The 19201-nt window shown below is 36.1% G+C and overlaps 1 protein-coding gene across 30 annotated transcripts in view; it reads right to left on the reverse strand.

Annotated features, from left to right (window-relative positions):
• Positions 1-15626, reverse strand: part of LOC18437210 (phenylalanyl-tRNA synthetase class IIc family protein) — a 39290-nt gene extending 23664 nt beyond the window's left edge. For 4 of the 30 annotated variants that reach the window (XR_016058293.1, XM_011626197.3, XM_020669037.2 and 1 more), the window contains exons 1-7: positions 15522-15626; positions 14544-14617; positions 10386-10722; positions 10043-10236; positions 2479-2685; positions 2256-2373; positions 2076-2152 (exon numbers count right to left, since the gene is read on the reverse strand). Coding sequence is in view for 13 of the 30 variants with exons in the window: in XM_011626197.3 (XP_011624499.1) it covers positions 2076-2152; positions 2256-2373; positions 2479-2685; positions 10043-10236; positions 10386-10614 (825 nt within the window). In the remaining 17 variants the exon portion in view is untranslated. Of the gene's footprint in view, positions 1-2075; positions 2173-2255; positions 2374-2478; positions 2686-10042; positions 10237-10385; positions 10772-12175; positions 12555-12685; positions 12846-14543; positions 14618-15521 lie in introns of all 30 variants that reach the window. The other 26 variants (XR_016058294.1, XM_011626196.3, XM_088870498.1 and 23 more) reach the window with 15 other exon arrangements.
• Between the last annotated feature and the right edge of the window lie 3575 nt (positions 15627-19201).

A 19201-nucleotide genomic window follows, 5' to 3' on the forward strand; every position in this document is an offset into this window, starting at 1 on the left:
TTCATGGCAAGTTGTGAATATACTATCTTTCCCATGAATACAAAATTCAGAGGAAGTTCACAATAAAAATATTAAGAAAACTCATATATAAGTATATAACTACCTAAGTATAGTTATTTATGCAACATAATTTTCTGTCCACAAACTATCATAATCGTTTGGGACAAGATTATAGTGGAGGAAAACAAGATTAAAAGCAAAGGGACAAAAGATTTATAAATTTATGTGAAATTGTTTTTGTCTTTTAAATAAGAATATTTTGTGAGGGATAATTATGGAAGTTGGCCCTAAATGAGTGATTTTAGAGTAAAATATATCATAAACCTTGCTTTTGATGTTCCTTAGGAGTTCCAACAAGGAGATCGTCAAGAGAGAAAATCTTGGGGTCTTCACATTAGGGATACTTGTTTTTTGATAATTAAAGTTTTATTTTCTTTTCCTTTTTTCTGTTTTTTTTTTTTGGGAGGGGGGGGGTTGGGGAGGGCCTAATTCGCCCCTCGACCCATGGTAGGAATCGAGCCTAGGAATTAGGCTTGCAAACTGTCAAGCGCTAACCAATCCATCCTGGACTCTTTTCCTCATTTAGGGATACTAATGAGAGACTATTAGTGTCTGGGTCGAGAAAGAGACAAACCAAGAGCGCTAATACAGGCTGCATAACTTTTGGGAAGAAATCATGCTGCATATAAGAAAGCAATAAGGTAAGTCAACCTTTTTGTTACACCAAATCTTCTTGGGTACGAGTGTTTGTATCAAAGGCTCAAAGCCGCATAAAAACGTCATCAAACATTGCCACTTACAAGTCAACTATCAAGAACTAAAATCCACCTAGGATATCCACAAAAGGTCAGAGAGGGATGGCAAGAAAGAGAACCCCCATCTATGCCCAATGAATACCGCAAATGCCACAATTTCTTTTGGTAGGTCAACTTAGTTTGCACCAGGGATGGTCGAATCCTAGAGCTCTCCATTCCACACCTTGAGTCTCACTTGGCCGAAGGCCTGATGGATAGCCAAATAATATAACATAAGAGCCAAACTGAGAAGTCTGAAGTGACCTATAAAATTGATTAAAACTGATATGCTACTTGAACCTCTTGAGAAATATCAATTATGGTGATTGGCCAAGAATATCAACAAAATGCCTGTTTAATTTGGATTTTGAGAGTTTAATTATTTATGTGGGAAGTTCAGGGGCATTTATAGTGTTCTTGTATACTTCCGATAAAGGCATTTTAGTCAGTCATACATGCCAAACCATAAATAAGGGCTTTATTTGTGGCCATTGAGGCCTCATCTTTAATTTACTTTTGATTTATCTTGATTCATCTAGGGGCACAAGGGAATTCCCTACACAAGGGAATTCCCTAGTTAGAGGATAGGGGGAGGCATAGTTACCCAGTGAGGTCCATTCGTGGACCAAAGGACCCATGTGTTGCAAGCATGAATAATAAGCCACATGCATTTCAACCTAAAGAAAATCACACGGCATTTCATTGCAAGTTTCACAGACTGAAGGACTTCGTGGGAAAAATTCTCAGAGAAAGATTTTAAAGGTATGTGGAATTAAGCAAGCGTGGGCCCATGACAAGAGTCAAAAGTCAAAAACCACATTAAGCAGGTTCATTTTGTTCATTAGGACTAAGTTCCTCACTTGAAACATTTGAAACTCGAAAGAGATCCCATGATGTCATTCATTTCGATGGTGTTTTGGACATTCATATGGTCACAAAGCATTGTATCTTCCTTTCACTTCAATTCAACATCCCATTTATATTGATAAGCGGTTTCACAACATGCTTGATCCAGTTTGCTAAGGCATTTTCTGTAACCAAAATCTCCATATACCAAGGTTGAAACAGGATCCCAGTCATTTAAAAATAAAAAAAATAAAAAATAAAAAGTAGAAAAAAGAAGCTATCAGGCAACATGTTGCACCATAGAAAACAGCAATTTCAAGTTAATTATGAAGAACATCACGACAAGAATAACCTTGTACAGTATATTCACCACTTGCACCACCTCAGACAGGCAAAATGAAAAATCTGAAATATAAGTCATGAGAAATAACTCACCTGAAAGTATATTTCCAATTCAAATGATGGATTCGTAAAAGGAAAATAAGTATCAACCCAGCGCATTTCAACAGCACCTGTAATATTTCAGTATGTTCTGATACATAAAGTTCCTTCAGAAAATTAAAACATCCCCACAACTATTTAAGCCATCAAAACAGGATGTGATATATAATGTACCAAACAAGCGGCGTGCTAAGCCCTCGAGGGACTTCTTTAAATCAGTGGCTGCATATGAAGTTGCATCCAGGCCAGATGGGATCCATTCAGCAGGGGAGAAAACACGAACCCCTTCCATCTATTCAGAGATTCTGTATTCATTAGTTCAAGACTCATCATAATATAAATCTCGCAAAAAAAGATCTCTCATATTTTTCATAAGAAAGAAGGAAAAAAACAAAACCTGATGAAATACAGGATAGTGAGTAGAGTCGATAGAATCCCTACGATAAACATCTCCAGTGACAAGAAAATGGCTGTGTCCTCTCCTCAATAATTCTGCCTGATGAGCACTTGTATGGCACCTTAACACTGTTTGAGCATCAACATAATACGTGTCATTGTAGCTCCTGCTTACATGATTAGCTGGAACCAACACATCATCAAAGTTCTGCAAAAGATAGTCATATGAATGTCACGATGATTTTAGGTCAAATGGGTTACCATAATAAGGCACAAAGAAAACATGCAATTACACCAAATAAGAAGATTAGAATAATAATCAACAGACTAATAAAGCTCTCGATTGACTCAAATAATATGCACAGTATTGTTTGTAAGTAACATAAAACAGCCTAGAGTTTATTGATTTCAAGTTATTGGTCTCAATCAATTATTTTATGGTTGTTTTCAATTAGAATTCTAAAGTTGCACCAGAGGTCAGGGTGCAATGTCTACAATGCAAATCTTATAGTAAATTCCATATCTGCCTATCTGCATGTTTGACATACATAATTACATACCAAATACATATCATTCATTCAAGCATCCATTTTTTCATGCATGCATATAGAGAATGAGAAAGCATGATTGAATACATATATGTCTCACGTTGCATTTTACAAGAAAATGAAAACAAAAAAAAAAAGGTTTAAATATAGAGAATAAAGAGACAATGAAAGCAAGCAATAAGCTTATGAATAAAAAGTGGCAGAGTGAATAAAATAGAATAGAAAGAATGGAAAGGTCCATACAATTTTGAACTATAATTCACACAAAGAATAAGAAGTTGAAAGCACAAGAACTAAAATAAAGTGGACAACAAAAATATGAATCATCATCATCTAAGCCTTATCCCAACTATTTGGGGTCAGCTACATGAATCATGTTCCGCCATTCTGCTCATAGGTTCAGGATTCATGACAAGATTGTTGGGTTTTTGTGGCAATTTAAAGGCCTTGTGAGAGTAGGTAATGCAAATATGTAATGAATTATTGACTCCAGTGGGACTATGGTCCAGCTTGGACTGTAGGGGATTAACAATGCCTTAGACTCACATGAGTTTGGACTGGCTATGACTCAATGTGAAGCCCAAAACCCGTAGTCCTAGGCATCGTGTAAGCACAATCGATAAAGCTTTAGATGTGGGGTTATCCCTAGATAAGGTCGGAGATGTGCCCAGGACAGTTGGCCAAGAGGCATGGATTTGACTCATGTTTGTGATGGATGACCTGAGAGGACAAGGTCTTAAATCCTCACCATTACCATCAAACGACATGTATACTAGATAGCTGTCCGGGAAGCGACCCTTTGGATAAGGGTGTGTGATGTAGAAGAGATGACTCCCTGCAATATTGGACTGTGTTGGAAAGACCCAGGGAGCATACTGCTGAAATGGATCATAGACTTGTCCTCAAGGAAGGACCTATAATCCACGGTCTAGGATCGTACTTCTCCACTTACTGGCTGACTTTGATGGTCCAATCATGAACCCCTACGATGGGTTGTGGGTCATGGATCGGTTGGGATAGTTTGAGAAGGTGCAGTAAGATGCGGTCTCTAGAGAGGATGGAGTCCTCTATGTTTTGTCGTAATCCTAACTCTATAGATCTAATTTCCATCAAACTTTATTAGATATATGTTTTAATATGTTTCAATTATATTTCAGATACTTAAAATGAATTTTTAGACCTCTCTAAATTTGACATATGTCTTTTCAAATAGAGAAAAATCAATTTCCTAGATTTATTTTAATCAAAAAGAAAAATAGAAAAATCAATTTCCTAGATTTATTTAATCAAAAAGAAAAATAAAATATTTTGAGGTTATAAAAAATTATTTTATCTGAAATTATGTTTAAGGTATTGGGGTCCCTTGGGTTCATTGAGCCCACCATATTGTGGGGGTGTGAGGCCCACATGGCCATCCACCTCCTCCTTACTTTCCTAAATTGAAAGATGGCAATTATGCGATATGTTGACTTGATATTTTAGGAAAACTTTTTGTGTAGTGATTTTGATTGATTTCAAAATAAGGTGTAAGAAATTAATTGATTGATTTCAAAATAGGATTGTGTAAGAAATTGATTGTGATTGATTTCAAAGTAAGAATTTGTAAGAAATTAATTTTGATTACTTTCTCTACACAATATATTTGATGGGAATTGAGTTATGGAAACTGACGGATAAGGTTACACATCATTCCTTTAATCATGATGGCTGATTTAGGGAGTGAATGGTTGAAATCTCTTCACCCCCATAAGTCTCCAAAATCAAAGGTCAAGATTAAACCTCATGATGATGGCAAAACCCTAGCCTCTTGTCTATAAATACTAGCTATGGGGGTTCTATTTAAATCTCTCTCTCTCTCTCTCTCTCTCTCTCTCTCTCTCTCGCCAAGCAACCAAAGGACACCACGCACCACTCAAGCCTTATCTCTCTTCTTCTCTCATACAATTAGGGTTTAGGAAAGAGTTACCCCTGAGGGGTGGCACGCTCAAGCCACACAAGCCCTAGCCCTAGACCCTTGCCTCATGCTCATCTGATGAGCCCTGATCAAGGAAATCTCATGTGATGCTCTCTAAGGGTTTTGCCTAGGCTTCCCTGATTGTGAGGTGTGTTCTTGAATCGAGATCCCATACGCCATCGATGGAGGAGACCCGGTTTGAGGTGTACGAAGTCTTTGGAGCCAAGGGGTAACCTGAGGCAAGGTACGAGTTGTTTCGTGATTTCGCGCTTCTTTTGTTTCCTTATGTAATTTTCAGTTCTATATGATGAATGTAATTTTCTTTTTAATGGCATGCAAGTGAGAGGTCTTAGCTATTTCATTAAGTCAAAATTGTATTTGGCCACTTGTAAGTGATCTGGGTGGCAATACATATAATAGATTAGAAAAAAAAATTAGTATTGACTTGCCCGGTCACCTAGTCCACCTTTCAAAGATTTGGCAAACTTTTATGTTAATTGTCGTACCTAACACAACCCTCCTACTTTACGCTCGGCACCGGTATGACTGGCAAAGGCGGAGTTATGTAACAACAAAAATATGAATAAAAAACAAACATAAAGAGTGCACAACATATAACATGTAGAAAGTGTATTAGATACTCTAATATAAAAGAAAAGAAGAAATTAAAAAACATAGAAATAAACAAAATACATCACCATCATCTGAGCATTATCCTCACTATTTGAGGTCAGCTACACGAATCATGTTCTGCCCTTCCGCTCTAACATGGGTCATGCCCTCAATCAAGACATAAGTCACATATCTTTTATCATACTTCCATCGATATCCTTTTGGGCCTTCCCCTTACAATTTTAGAGCTTTCTACTTAAACCAAATCGCCCCTCCCAACTCCTAATCAGCGTGGTTCTAGGTCGATGTTGTACATGGCCAGTCACCTAAGTCTAGTCTACTTTCCCTCATCTTTTTTCCTATTGGAGCCACCCCTAAGTTCCCTTTGATATATTCATTGTGAATTCTATCCTTTTTTATCTTGCCACTCATCCATCTCAACTACACTCATCTTATGGATAGGTTGTTTCCTGACAGTGCTACATTCCGTCTCATAAAGCATGACGAGTTTTACAACCGTCTTATAAAACTTCCCCTTCAGTTTTATCGGTCTGCGGTGACCACATAAAACTCCAGAAGCATATCTCCACTATGCCACCCAGCTCTAATTTTATGTGCGTCATCTTTCTCAATCTCTCTATTCTCATGGATTATTGACCCTAAATATCAAACATAATCTCTTTTAAGTACTTCTTGGCCATCAATATTAACTACTACCTCAATTCTACTCCTGTTATTTCCAAACTTGCGTTCTACATATTTTGTCTTAATCTGGCTCATTTTAGACATTTAGATTCCAAAGCATACCTCCAACGTTCTAACTTTGCATTGACGCCATCTCTAGTCGCATCAATCAAAATTGTCATCCACAAACAACATAGACAACGATATCTATGCCTATAAATGCATAGTTAACTCGTCTATAATCAAAACAAAGACATATGGGGTCAACCATTAACCCTTAATGTAGGCCCACTGTCACTAAAAACTCACTTATCTCACCACTAGTTGTCCTCACACTAGTTAGTACTCCCTCGTACATATCTCTCACCATATTGATATATCTTGTAGAGGCTCCTTTCTTTCCCAACACCCACCAAATTAACTCTCTGGGTACCCTATCGTATGCTTTCTTTAAATCATAAGACCAAGTGCAGATCTTTTCTCTTTTCCCTAAACGTCTCAATCAATTGCCTAAGCAGGAAATATCCCTAATTATTGACCTCCCTGGCATAAAACAGAGCTATTTTTTTGATACACTCGTTTCACGTCTTAATCATTGCTCAAGCATTGTCTCCCACAACTTCATAATGTGGCTCATAAGTTGGATCCCTTGATAGTTCATACAATTTTGTATGTCTCCTTTGTTCTTGTAAATAAGTACCACAATACTTCTCCTCCATTCATCTGACATTTTCTTTCAAAATCTTGTTGAACAGCTTGGTCAATCAAAATATGTCAATCTCTCCCATGCAAACTTTTGTCCTCCATTCAAAGGGGGTTCAAAGGTATGATACTACCCCTTCACAAGCAAACTTCCACAAACATCCCAAGATTCCTCCTATGCATCGTTTTCTCCATGTACTAATCAATATGTTGTTTGCGCTTGTATGTTGCTCTTTCAAAGTTTATTGTTTTCCTAGCAAAGTGAAATGCATCCAAAGATTTTAAAATTACCAAAGGATTGACCCAAAGTTCATAGCCATTTTGCACCAACGACGAACTTGAAACAATAAGACTACATAGTGAAGCATAACTCGGAGCAATCAGAAGCCAAATTCTTCCATTACAGCCATTACGCATAAACAGCCACAAACATAAATGTAGCTTCCAACTAATTCTGCTATTTTAGGAGTGCTTCCTGAATTTTTAAGAATAACAATAGGTAGTCTCGGAAATTAAGTTGAACATGCAAAGTTCACGAGATAAGTTACAACTGTGGCATGTACAAGTTTTTGCCTTTTCTTCCACTTCCTTAATTTGTTTAAAATGTGGGGTCCTCCTTTTTCAAAATTCTGAGTACTTAGAGGAGTCTCCATGAAGGAGGAATAGGTCATCTTTGTTTGCAGCAGTCATCAGAGCTATATTAGGAAATAGTATCCATGCAAAAAATATAGTCGCACACCAAGATGAGGCCCATTGATTTCTTCTACTGCATATATTCATTTCCTAAAACACTCGAAATAGGGATTTGAGTGTCCAAATATATGTGTTCTTTCATATATTTCATAGCATGTATCAAATATCTTGAAAAAAAAAAAGTCAGAGATGGACTCAGTGTGAAAGTGGAGTACAGTTTCATATATAGAACGAGACTGTTTGGTCGCATGCTCTTTGATACCTCAATGTTCATTTGAGTTCTCCAACATTCTTTGATTACAGTGACTCTATAACTTTTCATGAACAAGTGAAGCATATTGAGGTCCATTAGCTCTTTATTTGGAAGAAGCTTGCTACAGAAGTTATACATCCTCCCAGTTTGTCAAAAATAATACAAACTCCCATATATCAGCCGAGTAACCACCAGCAAATTTTTTCACTAAAGCCTGGACCAGAGAGTGACATCAGGTTTTAGCGATCAGACTCCCAGTATCGTTGTGTAGGGCCTGAGGAGAGGTAGACAACAAAGATATCTTTTTTTGAGAATGTTAACTTTGTATTAATAGAAAAAGGTATTTACATGAAGAGTAATCTATTTACAGCACCCCCCATATCGGGTGCTCAAACTCAAAATACAATGAAATAAAACAGAGAACAAAAATGCTCACGGGGGAGAGAGACTAAATTCTATATAGGAGGTGCTGCTGAGAAATTCTCAAAAAGGTTCTGGTGTGAGGTCTGGAAGCAGACTTCTAAGAGATTGAGACACCCTCCTTACAGTTTTACAATGCCAGCAGAAAGAATTGATACAAAGATGGGGTTTAGAGGGAAGAGTAGGTGGCTTTTGCTGTCGACCAGGTGGATTGGATGCTCAAGGGTAGCGTTGTTGGGCCTGATGCTTATGGGGAGGACAGCTGATGTTTGAATGCAGTAACCCAAAGGGCCAGGTGTTCACTACCTAGCTCGCCAGGTCTTGGGGAACAGTCATCCTTTCTGTACCATCCTCGATGTACGAGGGCCAAGAACCTTGAACTTTCAGAAAATGGGTAAGGGGGTGTAATTGGTATACCTCAGAGAAGCTCATACAGTCATAGTGGCTACTATGGGTGAAGAGAGAGAATATAGAGATGTAGATATTAGTAGCAGGCCAGGAGAGCTAAGAGAGCTAAGGGAGCGGAGACGAAGAGAAAAAGGGGGAGAGATAGAGGAGAGAAGAGGGATGGAGATAGTGACTTAAGGGGAGATTAGAGAAGCAGCAGAAAAATTAAAAGGAGAAGTGTAGAGAGGGGAGGAGAGGGATGGGATGAGGAGAAAATGAGTATAACTGGTACCATATGCTTTCTCCCGTTGTTTCTTTTCTTTTTTTCCTTTTTTTCCATTGTTTTTTCTCCCCTTTCTTTTTTTCCCTCTTTTTTCCTTTTTTTCCTTTTCCTCGTAGTAGCAAGCAGGGAGAAAGAAGAGGAGTATTACAGCGGGTACGAAGAGGAGTAGAAGAGGGGAGAAGGCAAAAGTAAGAGGGCTGAGGGAGTGGAGACAAAGAGAAGAGGTGGAGAGATAGACAACAAAGATATTTTGAATGTGATACTGTAATGCATCATATACATTTAGTTGCCATGGCTCTCTAATTTAAGTATATCCATAAGAGCATTAAGAACTCCAAACCTATTATTCTTGTATCCAATGTAACAACCTTGTGGTTTTATGTTCAGACCGAGCTAACCTACCTAGTAATAAGATAAAAAGTACACCTTCCGATCTTAAACGTCTAAGTTTTGACTTTGAGAAAGAATTATGAAAGCAATCAGGTGAAGTTCCTAAAGACAAATGGGACGTGCATGTTTATGTAGCATGAATGTCCATGCCACAGAAGTGGAGAACATCAATTTAGCACACATATCTGCTCTAAATACAGGCACATTTCAAATAACTTGATCAAGAGACAAATATATGAAGTTTATTGACAGTTTTGATAATCATAATCACTGCAGACCATAGATTGCACCCAAAAGCAGTCAAGGAATTAGGTCTCTAATCTCAATTCCAACATATCACCTGTTAGCAAAAAGCCCTATTCTTGAAGGGAAGAAATGAAATTTAAATTCACATATTAATCAATTTAACTCAGCCATTCGACATTTAGAAGAATGCACCCTAATCTTCATTGAGCCACATAAAATGGTCACCAAAATGGATTTCTTTTCATCTCTGAACTTCAACAGCTAACTCATTCCTTCAACACTTCCTTTTTTGAGAAAAAAATCATCTCCACGCACATTTATTACTAGTTACTGGTCCACCTAAAAAGACCAGGTGTTTTATACCAGTATTAGCTCCATATTTGATTCACTCACCTCTTTCACAGAAACAAGTGGGCAGATATCGTCAAACTTGATGAACTTCCCACCATAATTTGCATCGAAATAATCATAAATAGCATTCTTTAAAATCCCAATGGGATGGTTGTCCCTCCTATGAAGCTGCAGCCCAATTTTCGAGAATATCGAATCGGTGACATTGTTTGTAGGATCATTTTCCCTCACAACATCTGCCAAAAACAAGATAATAATCAAATCAAATGCTACAAAATCATCAAATTACAAATTCAAAACCATGGGGAATAAGAAGAAGAGAGAAGAAAGGAACAAAATCTCATAGCAAAACTGTAGGGACTGGATTTGATTTGATGAAACTCACCATCTTTGCCAATCTTGACTCCACCAATCTCAAGCAATGAGAGTATAGGTTGAGGGCCCCTCTTGTGTTGCTTATTAGTGGCAAGAGATGAAGAAGAGAAAGAGAGGGAGAAGAGTCTTCTCGCGCTGAAAAGGCTAGGGTTTGCGAGGGATGTTAGGGCATGGTTTAGAGCTGGTCTCGTACGGAGAAGTAGGGCACAAGGGGTTTGTCTTCCAATGCCAGTGGCCATGGCAAGTGTGCTCCCAATATTAGCTGAGGCGATGAATGGAAAGTGTGCACCAATCAAGAAAATAGGACCTCGTCCAAACCCAAAACCCTCACAAAGAGAGAGCAAAGCCTGTTAGGACATCCGGCTGGCAACATATAAGTTGGGATTCTAAGAATATCTGCCCAAACGGATCCACACAATTAAGAATCCCAACAAACTTGTAAGCATATTCGCCCACACATGCACACACACAAACATAGGAAAAAATTATCAATGAGTCGTCCCCTAAAATGAGTATTAGTGTAGGTTTATGCTATTAGCTGTCAGATCTTAATAGTTCAAAATGTATATTGCTATTTTAATTTGGGTTTTGTTAAGCTACACCACTTGGTGGTGTAGACCATTAAAGTGTTCAACATTTTTGGACACTAAAATACCCTTGAATTGTAAAACAAAATCTTTCAAGTAGGGGCCTTTTTGGTCATTTAGAAAGGTAGAATGGATATTTTTATAGTAAAATAGTGGCATTCTATTAGTAGTAAAAAGCAATTAATGCATCTTGTGGGTGATGTCCCACACCATATCGGTGAAATCATTGTCCACTATTGCTAACAAATGCTTTTGTTTCTATTAGGAATTTCTAGTTTACCCTTGACTAATTACTTAAAATACCCCATAAACAAAAAGTTACTATACTAGAGGATAAGGGTATCTAAATGTCTAAAAATGTTGAGCACTTTAAGGGTCCCCTTTTAATTTTAATGTTTTGATACATATATGATCAATATGAATTTTGGGTGTGTGTTTTACATATTAGGGCTCACAAGAAAATATTAAACAAATATTTCTAAAAACTTAAAATGACCAAACTACCCATGGAATATCTTGGGGGTAATTCTATCATTTTAAATAATATTTTTATATGTATGCTAGAGTCAAGTATATACATCTAAAAATTCAATTTAATCTAATTGATAAAAAAAGACTAAAATTCAAATACTATCATGTACTTTCAATCAGTTGATCAAGATCTGATGGCTGGGAGCATAACCTAAATTACTATTGAAGAGTTGTTATTTCTTTTTGTGTGTTTGCCTTTCATTGGTTTGAAGCCACATACACCACACAGACAAACAAACACAAAATGACATAGACCATTTTTAAGTATTTATCGATTTGCTCGATCTGTGCTATTTTTGGAATAGTAAATTTAATAGTTAAGAGTTGAAACATATTTATTGACCATTATAAGAGTTTCTTACGTTGGAACTGCATCTTCCGACAAGCTTTTAGAGATGCATTTGCCTTGATTGTTTAAGGTGCATGCATTACATAAAATGCATCCCTATAACAATCAAGATGTACATTTTTGTTTTATTGCACCCCCTCTCAATGCATGGAAAAAACTTTGTTTTCTCTCTTCCTCCATTTGGACAAAAATTGATGTAAGGTAGCGGCTGATAAATATAATTTCAAATAGAAAAATTACGGGAATTTTTTTTTATAGAGCTGCAATCTAATGACAAAAAAGGCTGCATCCATTTGCACTCTCCACTAATTTGAATGTGCATATGTCACTCACTTTTAGGAGAAATTTTAGGGTATGGGAAGCCTTGGTTACCCATATATAGGTTCCCTCTCGGCTTTCACTTTTCCTTCTCTCTATCTCCCTGTTATCTATCTTGAGCTCCTTGTTCTCTCTCTCTCTAACTTCCCCCTTTCTTTCATTTTCAATCTAAAGCTCCTCATTCTCTCTTTAAAAATTTGAACCTAGGGCATCAAAGTACTTGGAATTAGGGTCTTTGCATTCTTGGATTCTTCCATTTTCCAAGAACTATGGAGCAAGATCCCATTGATAAGCAAATGGAGCGAGATGCGGCTGAGACACATGAAATGGAGCTTTGAGCAATCAGTCAAATCCGTGATGAGTCGACTCCTCAATCCAAGCCTCGAAACTATGGCTGTAGTGATAAAAAAGCAACAAGTGGGATAAGTGTAGATCTAAAAGTGGAGACCGTACACATGCTTTCATGTCTACAAATTACAGTTTGTGAAAACAATGCAATTCTCCATTCAGACCCATACAACTCACCAAAGAATCCTTCTTGCTTATAATCGTGTCATTGCTCTTATCAAATATGCTACCCACTTCTCTCTTTGAATTCGTATCTCCCCTTCCTTTCCTCTCTTCCTCTTATTCATGTTAAAGCATGCTCGGATTCTCCTGCGTCATGTCATGTTATTGATGTATTCTGAAAGGAATCGAGGAAAAGAGTTTATGACCATATCTATCTCTCTGATTCTTGCTGGAATAACATTGAAATTATTTCTTTCATTTTCTTGCTCCTTTCTTGCTCAAAATGGTTGAAAATTATTTGTTCCCTCTTAACTCTTCTTCATTGCTCTAAATGCTTGGACATAATATGGTAGGGTAGCATTTTCAAATAATATATGGATGAAAAAGACCTAAGTAACTAGGATTCACATGATATTTGAATTGTGGGGCTCTTAGGCTGAATTTGATATTAGGCCATGTAAAATTATATTAAATCTAGGGTTTTTAGGATCCTTTTTCTTTATGTTTACTTGTTTAATTGGAGTAATTTTCTCTCTCTAGATCTAGTGCTCCCCATCCTTAGCCCTCTCTATGTCTATTTATCATACAATAAGAATGGAATTGCCACAAAACCAGCCCAAAACCAGGTCCTCGAGATCTCTATTCTTTGTATTCAAATTCCCACTAAAAGAACCGCCAAACCTCCATCCAAATTCACCCAGAGAAGCTGGCATGAGTAATCTTGCTTAAGGGAAAATTGTGAGAACAAGGCTATGAATTTCGATCTTAACATAAGCCTCTCATTGATTTGATGCAATATATTGACACTTGACTATGGATGAGAGGAGAGAGGACAGGGAAGACAAAAGTGAGCTTGGGAGGGGGGGGAGAAAGATAGAGAGAGAGAGATTAGAGTAAGTACGGTGGTGTAGAGGAAGGAGATAGAGAAAATGTTGAATATGTAGAGGAAGGAGAGAGAGAAAATGTTGCATATTAGTTTACAAGAGAGAATGTGGACATGGGTGGAGGGGGTGCTAGTGGGGGGGGAGGGGGGGGAGAGAGAGAAGATAGTTTTAGATTTTATTCATGAGAAGAGAGCATTGTATGGATTATTACTAACCTATTGTCGCTTCCAAAATCTTAGGTTTCGAAGATATAGATCCCATAGGAGAAACCAACCTAGGTAAATGCATGTTACGTCGATTATATTATTGCTTCCTATTCCTACATCTGATCCATGAATTGTCTTATGGCTCACCAATCCAATGAAATTTATGAAAAAACTATCAAGGAGCAAGTGATCCCTTCTCTCACTACCAGCTTCTTCTCAAATTATATCTCCTTGTTCTAGCTGCCACTCGAAAGCCAACGTGCACTAGTGCGCATTGCGTTTCCTTCGCAGCTAAGGATGAAAGCATGGAGGCAATTTAGAAAAGAAAGAAAGGACAAAGGGCACCCAAAGCCCCAGTTTCCCTTGTTGGGTGATTTGAAAAATCTACACCATCTAAATAAATGAATGACAGTTGGCAACAACCTTACTTCAATAAGTAGGACTACAACCTTATACAAACAAAATCAAGATGTTTCCTAAGCCATGAAAATAACGGCCTCATCTTGTGCATAAATTCAATGATTGAAAACCCATTCAGACAATATGCAGCCTGCAATTTGGTGCAAGAACAGTAAAAATGATTTGTTTTTATCAACATGTGCATAATGTGTGATGCTCAAATATGTCAAAAATGGGTTCCATATCATTGAAAAATAATTCTAGAATGCATATAAAATCACAAGAAACAGTATCTTTTAGCAGTATACAAGCATCTTGTTAATGCAACATCTCAACAATGACACCCAGTAACTTTTCCATGCCAACCAAGAGAAACATAGTTACCTCAAGGTTATCATGATTGGTGATTCCTATGCTTCTCAAATCTGTTTTGCTGAAATCCAGCAAAGATCAGCACTCTGACAGTATGAAACCACTGTGAATAAGGTATTGTGCCATTTGCCACATTGGCATTACGTTTTTTACATCAAATCGAGTAAGAACCATGGTAATTTATGACATTTCAAAAATCATTAGAACTTATGTTTTTTATTTTTGAAAGGTACATGGAGCAACTCTAAAGAGATTAACAAAACACAGATAATAGTGAATAAAAAACACAATCTAAAGAAAGAGTTAAAAAATCATAAAACATAACAGAGACAAAATAAATTATGAGCCCTAAGAATTTAATCCAAAATTCTCAGAATACATAACAGAGAGATGAACAAACACGGCTAACAGTGAATAAAAAAATCATAATTTAGAGAAAAGAGTAAAAAACCAAAAAAAAAAAAAAAACACAACCGAGAGAGAAACAAAACACTGATAACAGTGAATAAAAAATCACAACCTAGAGAAAGAGTAAAAAATCAGAAGACATAACAAGGAAATGAGAGAGAAATCCAGGTTTTGGAGGAATCTTTTTTTATGCTTGCAAGAACCCTAGAAACACCAATAAGAGTAAATAAAACTTCATCAATTTATGGTTTTTGTAGGAGATTCGAAGATCTTCAACACAACAGAAATAATAAATAAATAAACTAAGAAATAAGAGAGTCCTCAAATGTGGCGAAATTTACATGTTCTTCAGAGGTCCCTCTGTTAAGCCATTGAAATGCTCGGATTTGAGCAAGAAAACTAAAGATAAATTTAGGATTTCTGTAGGGAATTCGAAGAGCTTCAACAAGAATAAAAACTCATAAAAAAAATAACTGAGAGATGAGAGAGAAAAATCTAGGCTTTGGCGGAAAAAATTTCTGCTCGCAAGAACCCTAAAAACATTGATACAGTAAATAAAAGTCGAGAATGGATTGGGCGTACCTGTTTGGAGCTACTGTTTCAAGAGGCGCAGAGCAGTGGTGCCTTGGCGACAAGGAATGGCGCAGCGGCAGAGATGGCGGATGGTCTGCGTTTTGTTTGGAGAGATAGAGGTGTCTTGGTCGTCTAAGCGAGGTGTCTGGTAGAGTGTAGTAGCAATAGTAGAGGGATGAATGGTTTGAAAATTCAGATAAGGACACAGTTCGTAGAAATGAGTGACCACTTAAAATTCTATTTTTGAGATGGAGTTTTGGACTTAATTTTTTAAGGACATGTAATGTCTAAGATCATAAATATGAAAAATAAAAAAAATAAAAGGAGATCATTAATATAAAAAAATTAAAAAATTAAAAATAATAATTGTAATAAAATACTATTTGGACTGCTAATTTCAATTGAAAATTAAAAAGTGATCATAGTATGAAAAAATAAAATAATTTGAAAATTAAAAATAATATTTTTATTAAAAAAATATTTAGAATATTAGTTTCGACCGTTTTTAGATAGATTATTTATTAGAATATTGTTTCACGCGGGTTGTATATGTCTAGAAAGTTTAAAGCATCCATCTTAAAGATGGATGCAAGGAAGTGCTCCATCCAAAAACAATAGAAACTAACCGTCCAAATTTTTTCTTACTAGAATTATTATTTCTAAGTTTTCAGATTTATTTAGTTTTTCATATTCATGATCTCCATGCTAGAGATTACTTGTCTTTAAAAATTAAGTCTTAAAATCTATCTCAAAAATAGATTTATTAAGAGACCCGCATTTCTATATATGCGAGCTTGACCGCATAGAAACCGGGTCCTTATCTATCCGCATTCATCTTTAAAATTGATGCTTTATACATTGGGGACCGCAAATGTAGAAATGTGGTCCCCGTAGCATGAAACGTTTTTCCTTCAGATAAACCCTATGTTTTGTTTAGAATTTAGGGAGAGAGAAGAGAAATTCAATCCTCACTGTTAACCTTTTATTAACGTACGGTGAGGGATAAGCCTTCTAAAAATAAGTAAAATAATTATATGTATTATATATATGGGTTCATATAGAGCCGAGGCTTTAAACAATCAAATTTGAGCCGACCTCAAAAAATCTACCTGAAGAAGACGTTTTGATGCCCAAATATCATCAAATTGATCATCTCAAAATCAAGATACATAGACATGAAAAAAAAATATTTGATTTCATGTTTTGAAAGTAGTGTATTTTGTAACCCATTTTTGGATCGTCAATTTTCAAGATTTCATAGATCTTTTGATCTACACTATTTTTTAAACTTTAAACTTTATAAATAAAGATGAAAATATATTTCAAGGCTATCATAAAAATTTTCAGTATTGAAACCACCTTTCACGATACTATGAAGGTACTCTCTAATTTGATTGTTTAGAGACTAGGCTCTCTACAAACCGCACCATTATATATAAATTATAATATATTATAATATATATATATATATATATATATATATATATATATATATATATATATATATATATATATATATATATATATATATATATATATATATATATATATATATATATATATATATATATATATTGGGAAAGAGAGAGAGAGTTTATATAGAATCGAGGCCCTAAACAATCAAATTAGAACCCACCTCAAAAATTTCATTAAAAGAGGTTGTTTTGATGCCTAAATATCCTCAAATTGATTATCTTGACCTCAAGATGCACAGACATGAGAAAAAAATAGAATTCAACTTTTAGAAGTAGTAAATCTTGCAATGCACTTTTGGACAATTAATTTTCAATATTTTAAAGTTTTCATTGATCTACTCAATCTACACTATTTTTGAAGCTTTAAATTTTATAGTGATAAAACTATATTTTAAAGCTATCACAAAGATTTTCAATATTGCAACCATATTTTTTGACACTATTTCAAGTTGTGCTTTACTTTGATTATTTAGAGCATCGGCTCTATACAAACCGCATCATATATATATATATATATATATATATATATAATTTAAACAAAATAAGATTATTATAATAAACGAGAAAAAGATTATTACAGTCGCACATGATAAAACAGAGAAAATTAAAAAGGAGGATAAGAGAGAACCTGGTTATGAAGCAAAGGGAAAATACAAGCCCTGGAAAACATAAGATATGCTGGCAGGATAAGCTGGCTGTGAGGTCAAGACAGCAGAGGTGGAGCAGTGGAGTAGAGCTGAAGGTCTTTGAGGAAAGACCTTGAAGCGAGAAGCTTTGAAGAGAGAGAGAAAGAGGGCAGAGAAAATGAGAGAGTAGAGAGTTTGTGAAGAGAGAGAGGGCAGAGAGAATGAGAGAGCAGAGAGTTTGTGAAGAGAGAGAGGGTAGAGAGAATGAAAGAGCAGAGAGTTTGTGAAGAGAGAGAGACAGAGAGAATGAGAGCTCCTAGACCTGAGGAAGAGAAGGAGTTTTGTCTCCTTTTATAGGCGAAGGAGGAGAAGATGCCAAAGAGACATTGATAGGACTTAAAGGAAAAAGAAAAGAAAGAAAACACATAAAGAAAAAGAAAGATGCTTGATTTGACGTAAAGAAGCATCTAGTATAGTAACTTTTTGTTTTTTATGTCGGCAGCAAAGTTTTTATTTTGTCTTTTTTGTCGGCAGCACAGTTTTATTTTGTCTTTTGTGTCGGCAGCACAATGATCTGGTACGAAGAGTATCTGGGAATAGTATTTTGATGATGACATGAGGTAATATGGTACGGCTAAGAATCTTTTATGTCGTTGAGAGCCTGCTTTTGTCGTGCCTGGCTTTGTCGGGTCAGGTTTTATGGTTTTTGGCTGAACTCATTAGGGTTTTCTACTTCATCTTCTTCATCCGGGTCTGTTTCTTTCAACGGGAAATATCTATTGGCACGGTTGGGGGATGATTGAACTGTTTCATCTGAAGAGACTGGCTTGCGTCCGGCTTCAGCAAATATTTCTCGCATTTGTTGTTCTAAAGTTTCTTTGGTGGCATTCGGATTGGTTTGAAGCATATTTCTAAGATATGTAGGAAATCAAATGAGGTATTGGTAGCAGTATTATAAGCAGAGGGATTAGGATTATAAATAGGTTTCTCTGACGGTATTCTTTTGGGCACAATGGTAGTAGGATCCATATTGAAAATATCCCACCATTTTACAGAGATGGTTTTTTCCAAACGAGGGATATAAGTGTAATCGGTTGTATTATTAGAAGACACAGTATATTCCCATTTCATAATCTATGGGAGTTGATATAAGGTGACAAAGTATAAGTGTGGATCAATATTGCTATCAATCTTATTGAATATTTCAAATTGCTCCTGTGCTTTGTTAAAAGCAGGTGGTAAAATAGCACTTGTAGGGCCCCATATAAGAAACCAGTTTTTAAACCAACTAGGAAATCGTTCATAGAGAGGCATCCGAAATTGGATGTACCAACTATGAGAATTGTTTGGATTTTGATATGAAATATTTTATGCCATACCTCAATATACTCTGCATATTTATAGTACTTATAAGAAAAATCTGGATTATTTAGTTTTTTGCTTGGGTGGAGTTACAACCTCACTCCTCATAGGATAAAAGCTTTTTTATTTGTATTTTTGAGTATGCAATAACTCTTATATTTTGTTGATAATAATGGACCAGAGGGACGGACCATGTTTCCATTAATATGACTTCATAATACTCTCG

The sequence above is a fragment of the Amborella trichopoda genome, chromosome 6, assembly GCF_054954075.1.
Source record: "Amborella trichopoda isolate Santa Cruz 75 chromosome 6, AtrichopodaSantaCruz75HAP2 v2.0, whole genome shotgun sequence".
NCBI classification, from domain to species: Eukaryota; Viridiplantae; Streptophyta; class Magnoliopsida; order Amborellales; family Amborellaceae; genus Amborella; species Amborella trichopoda.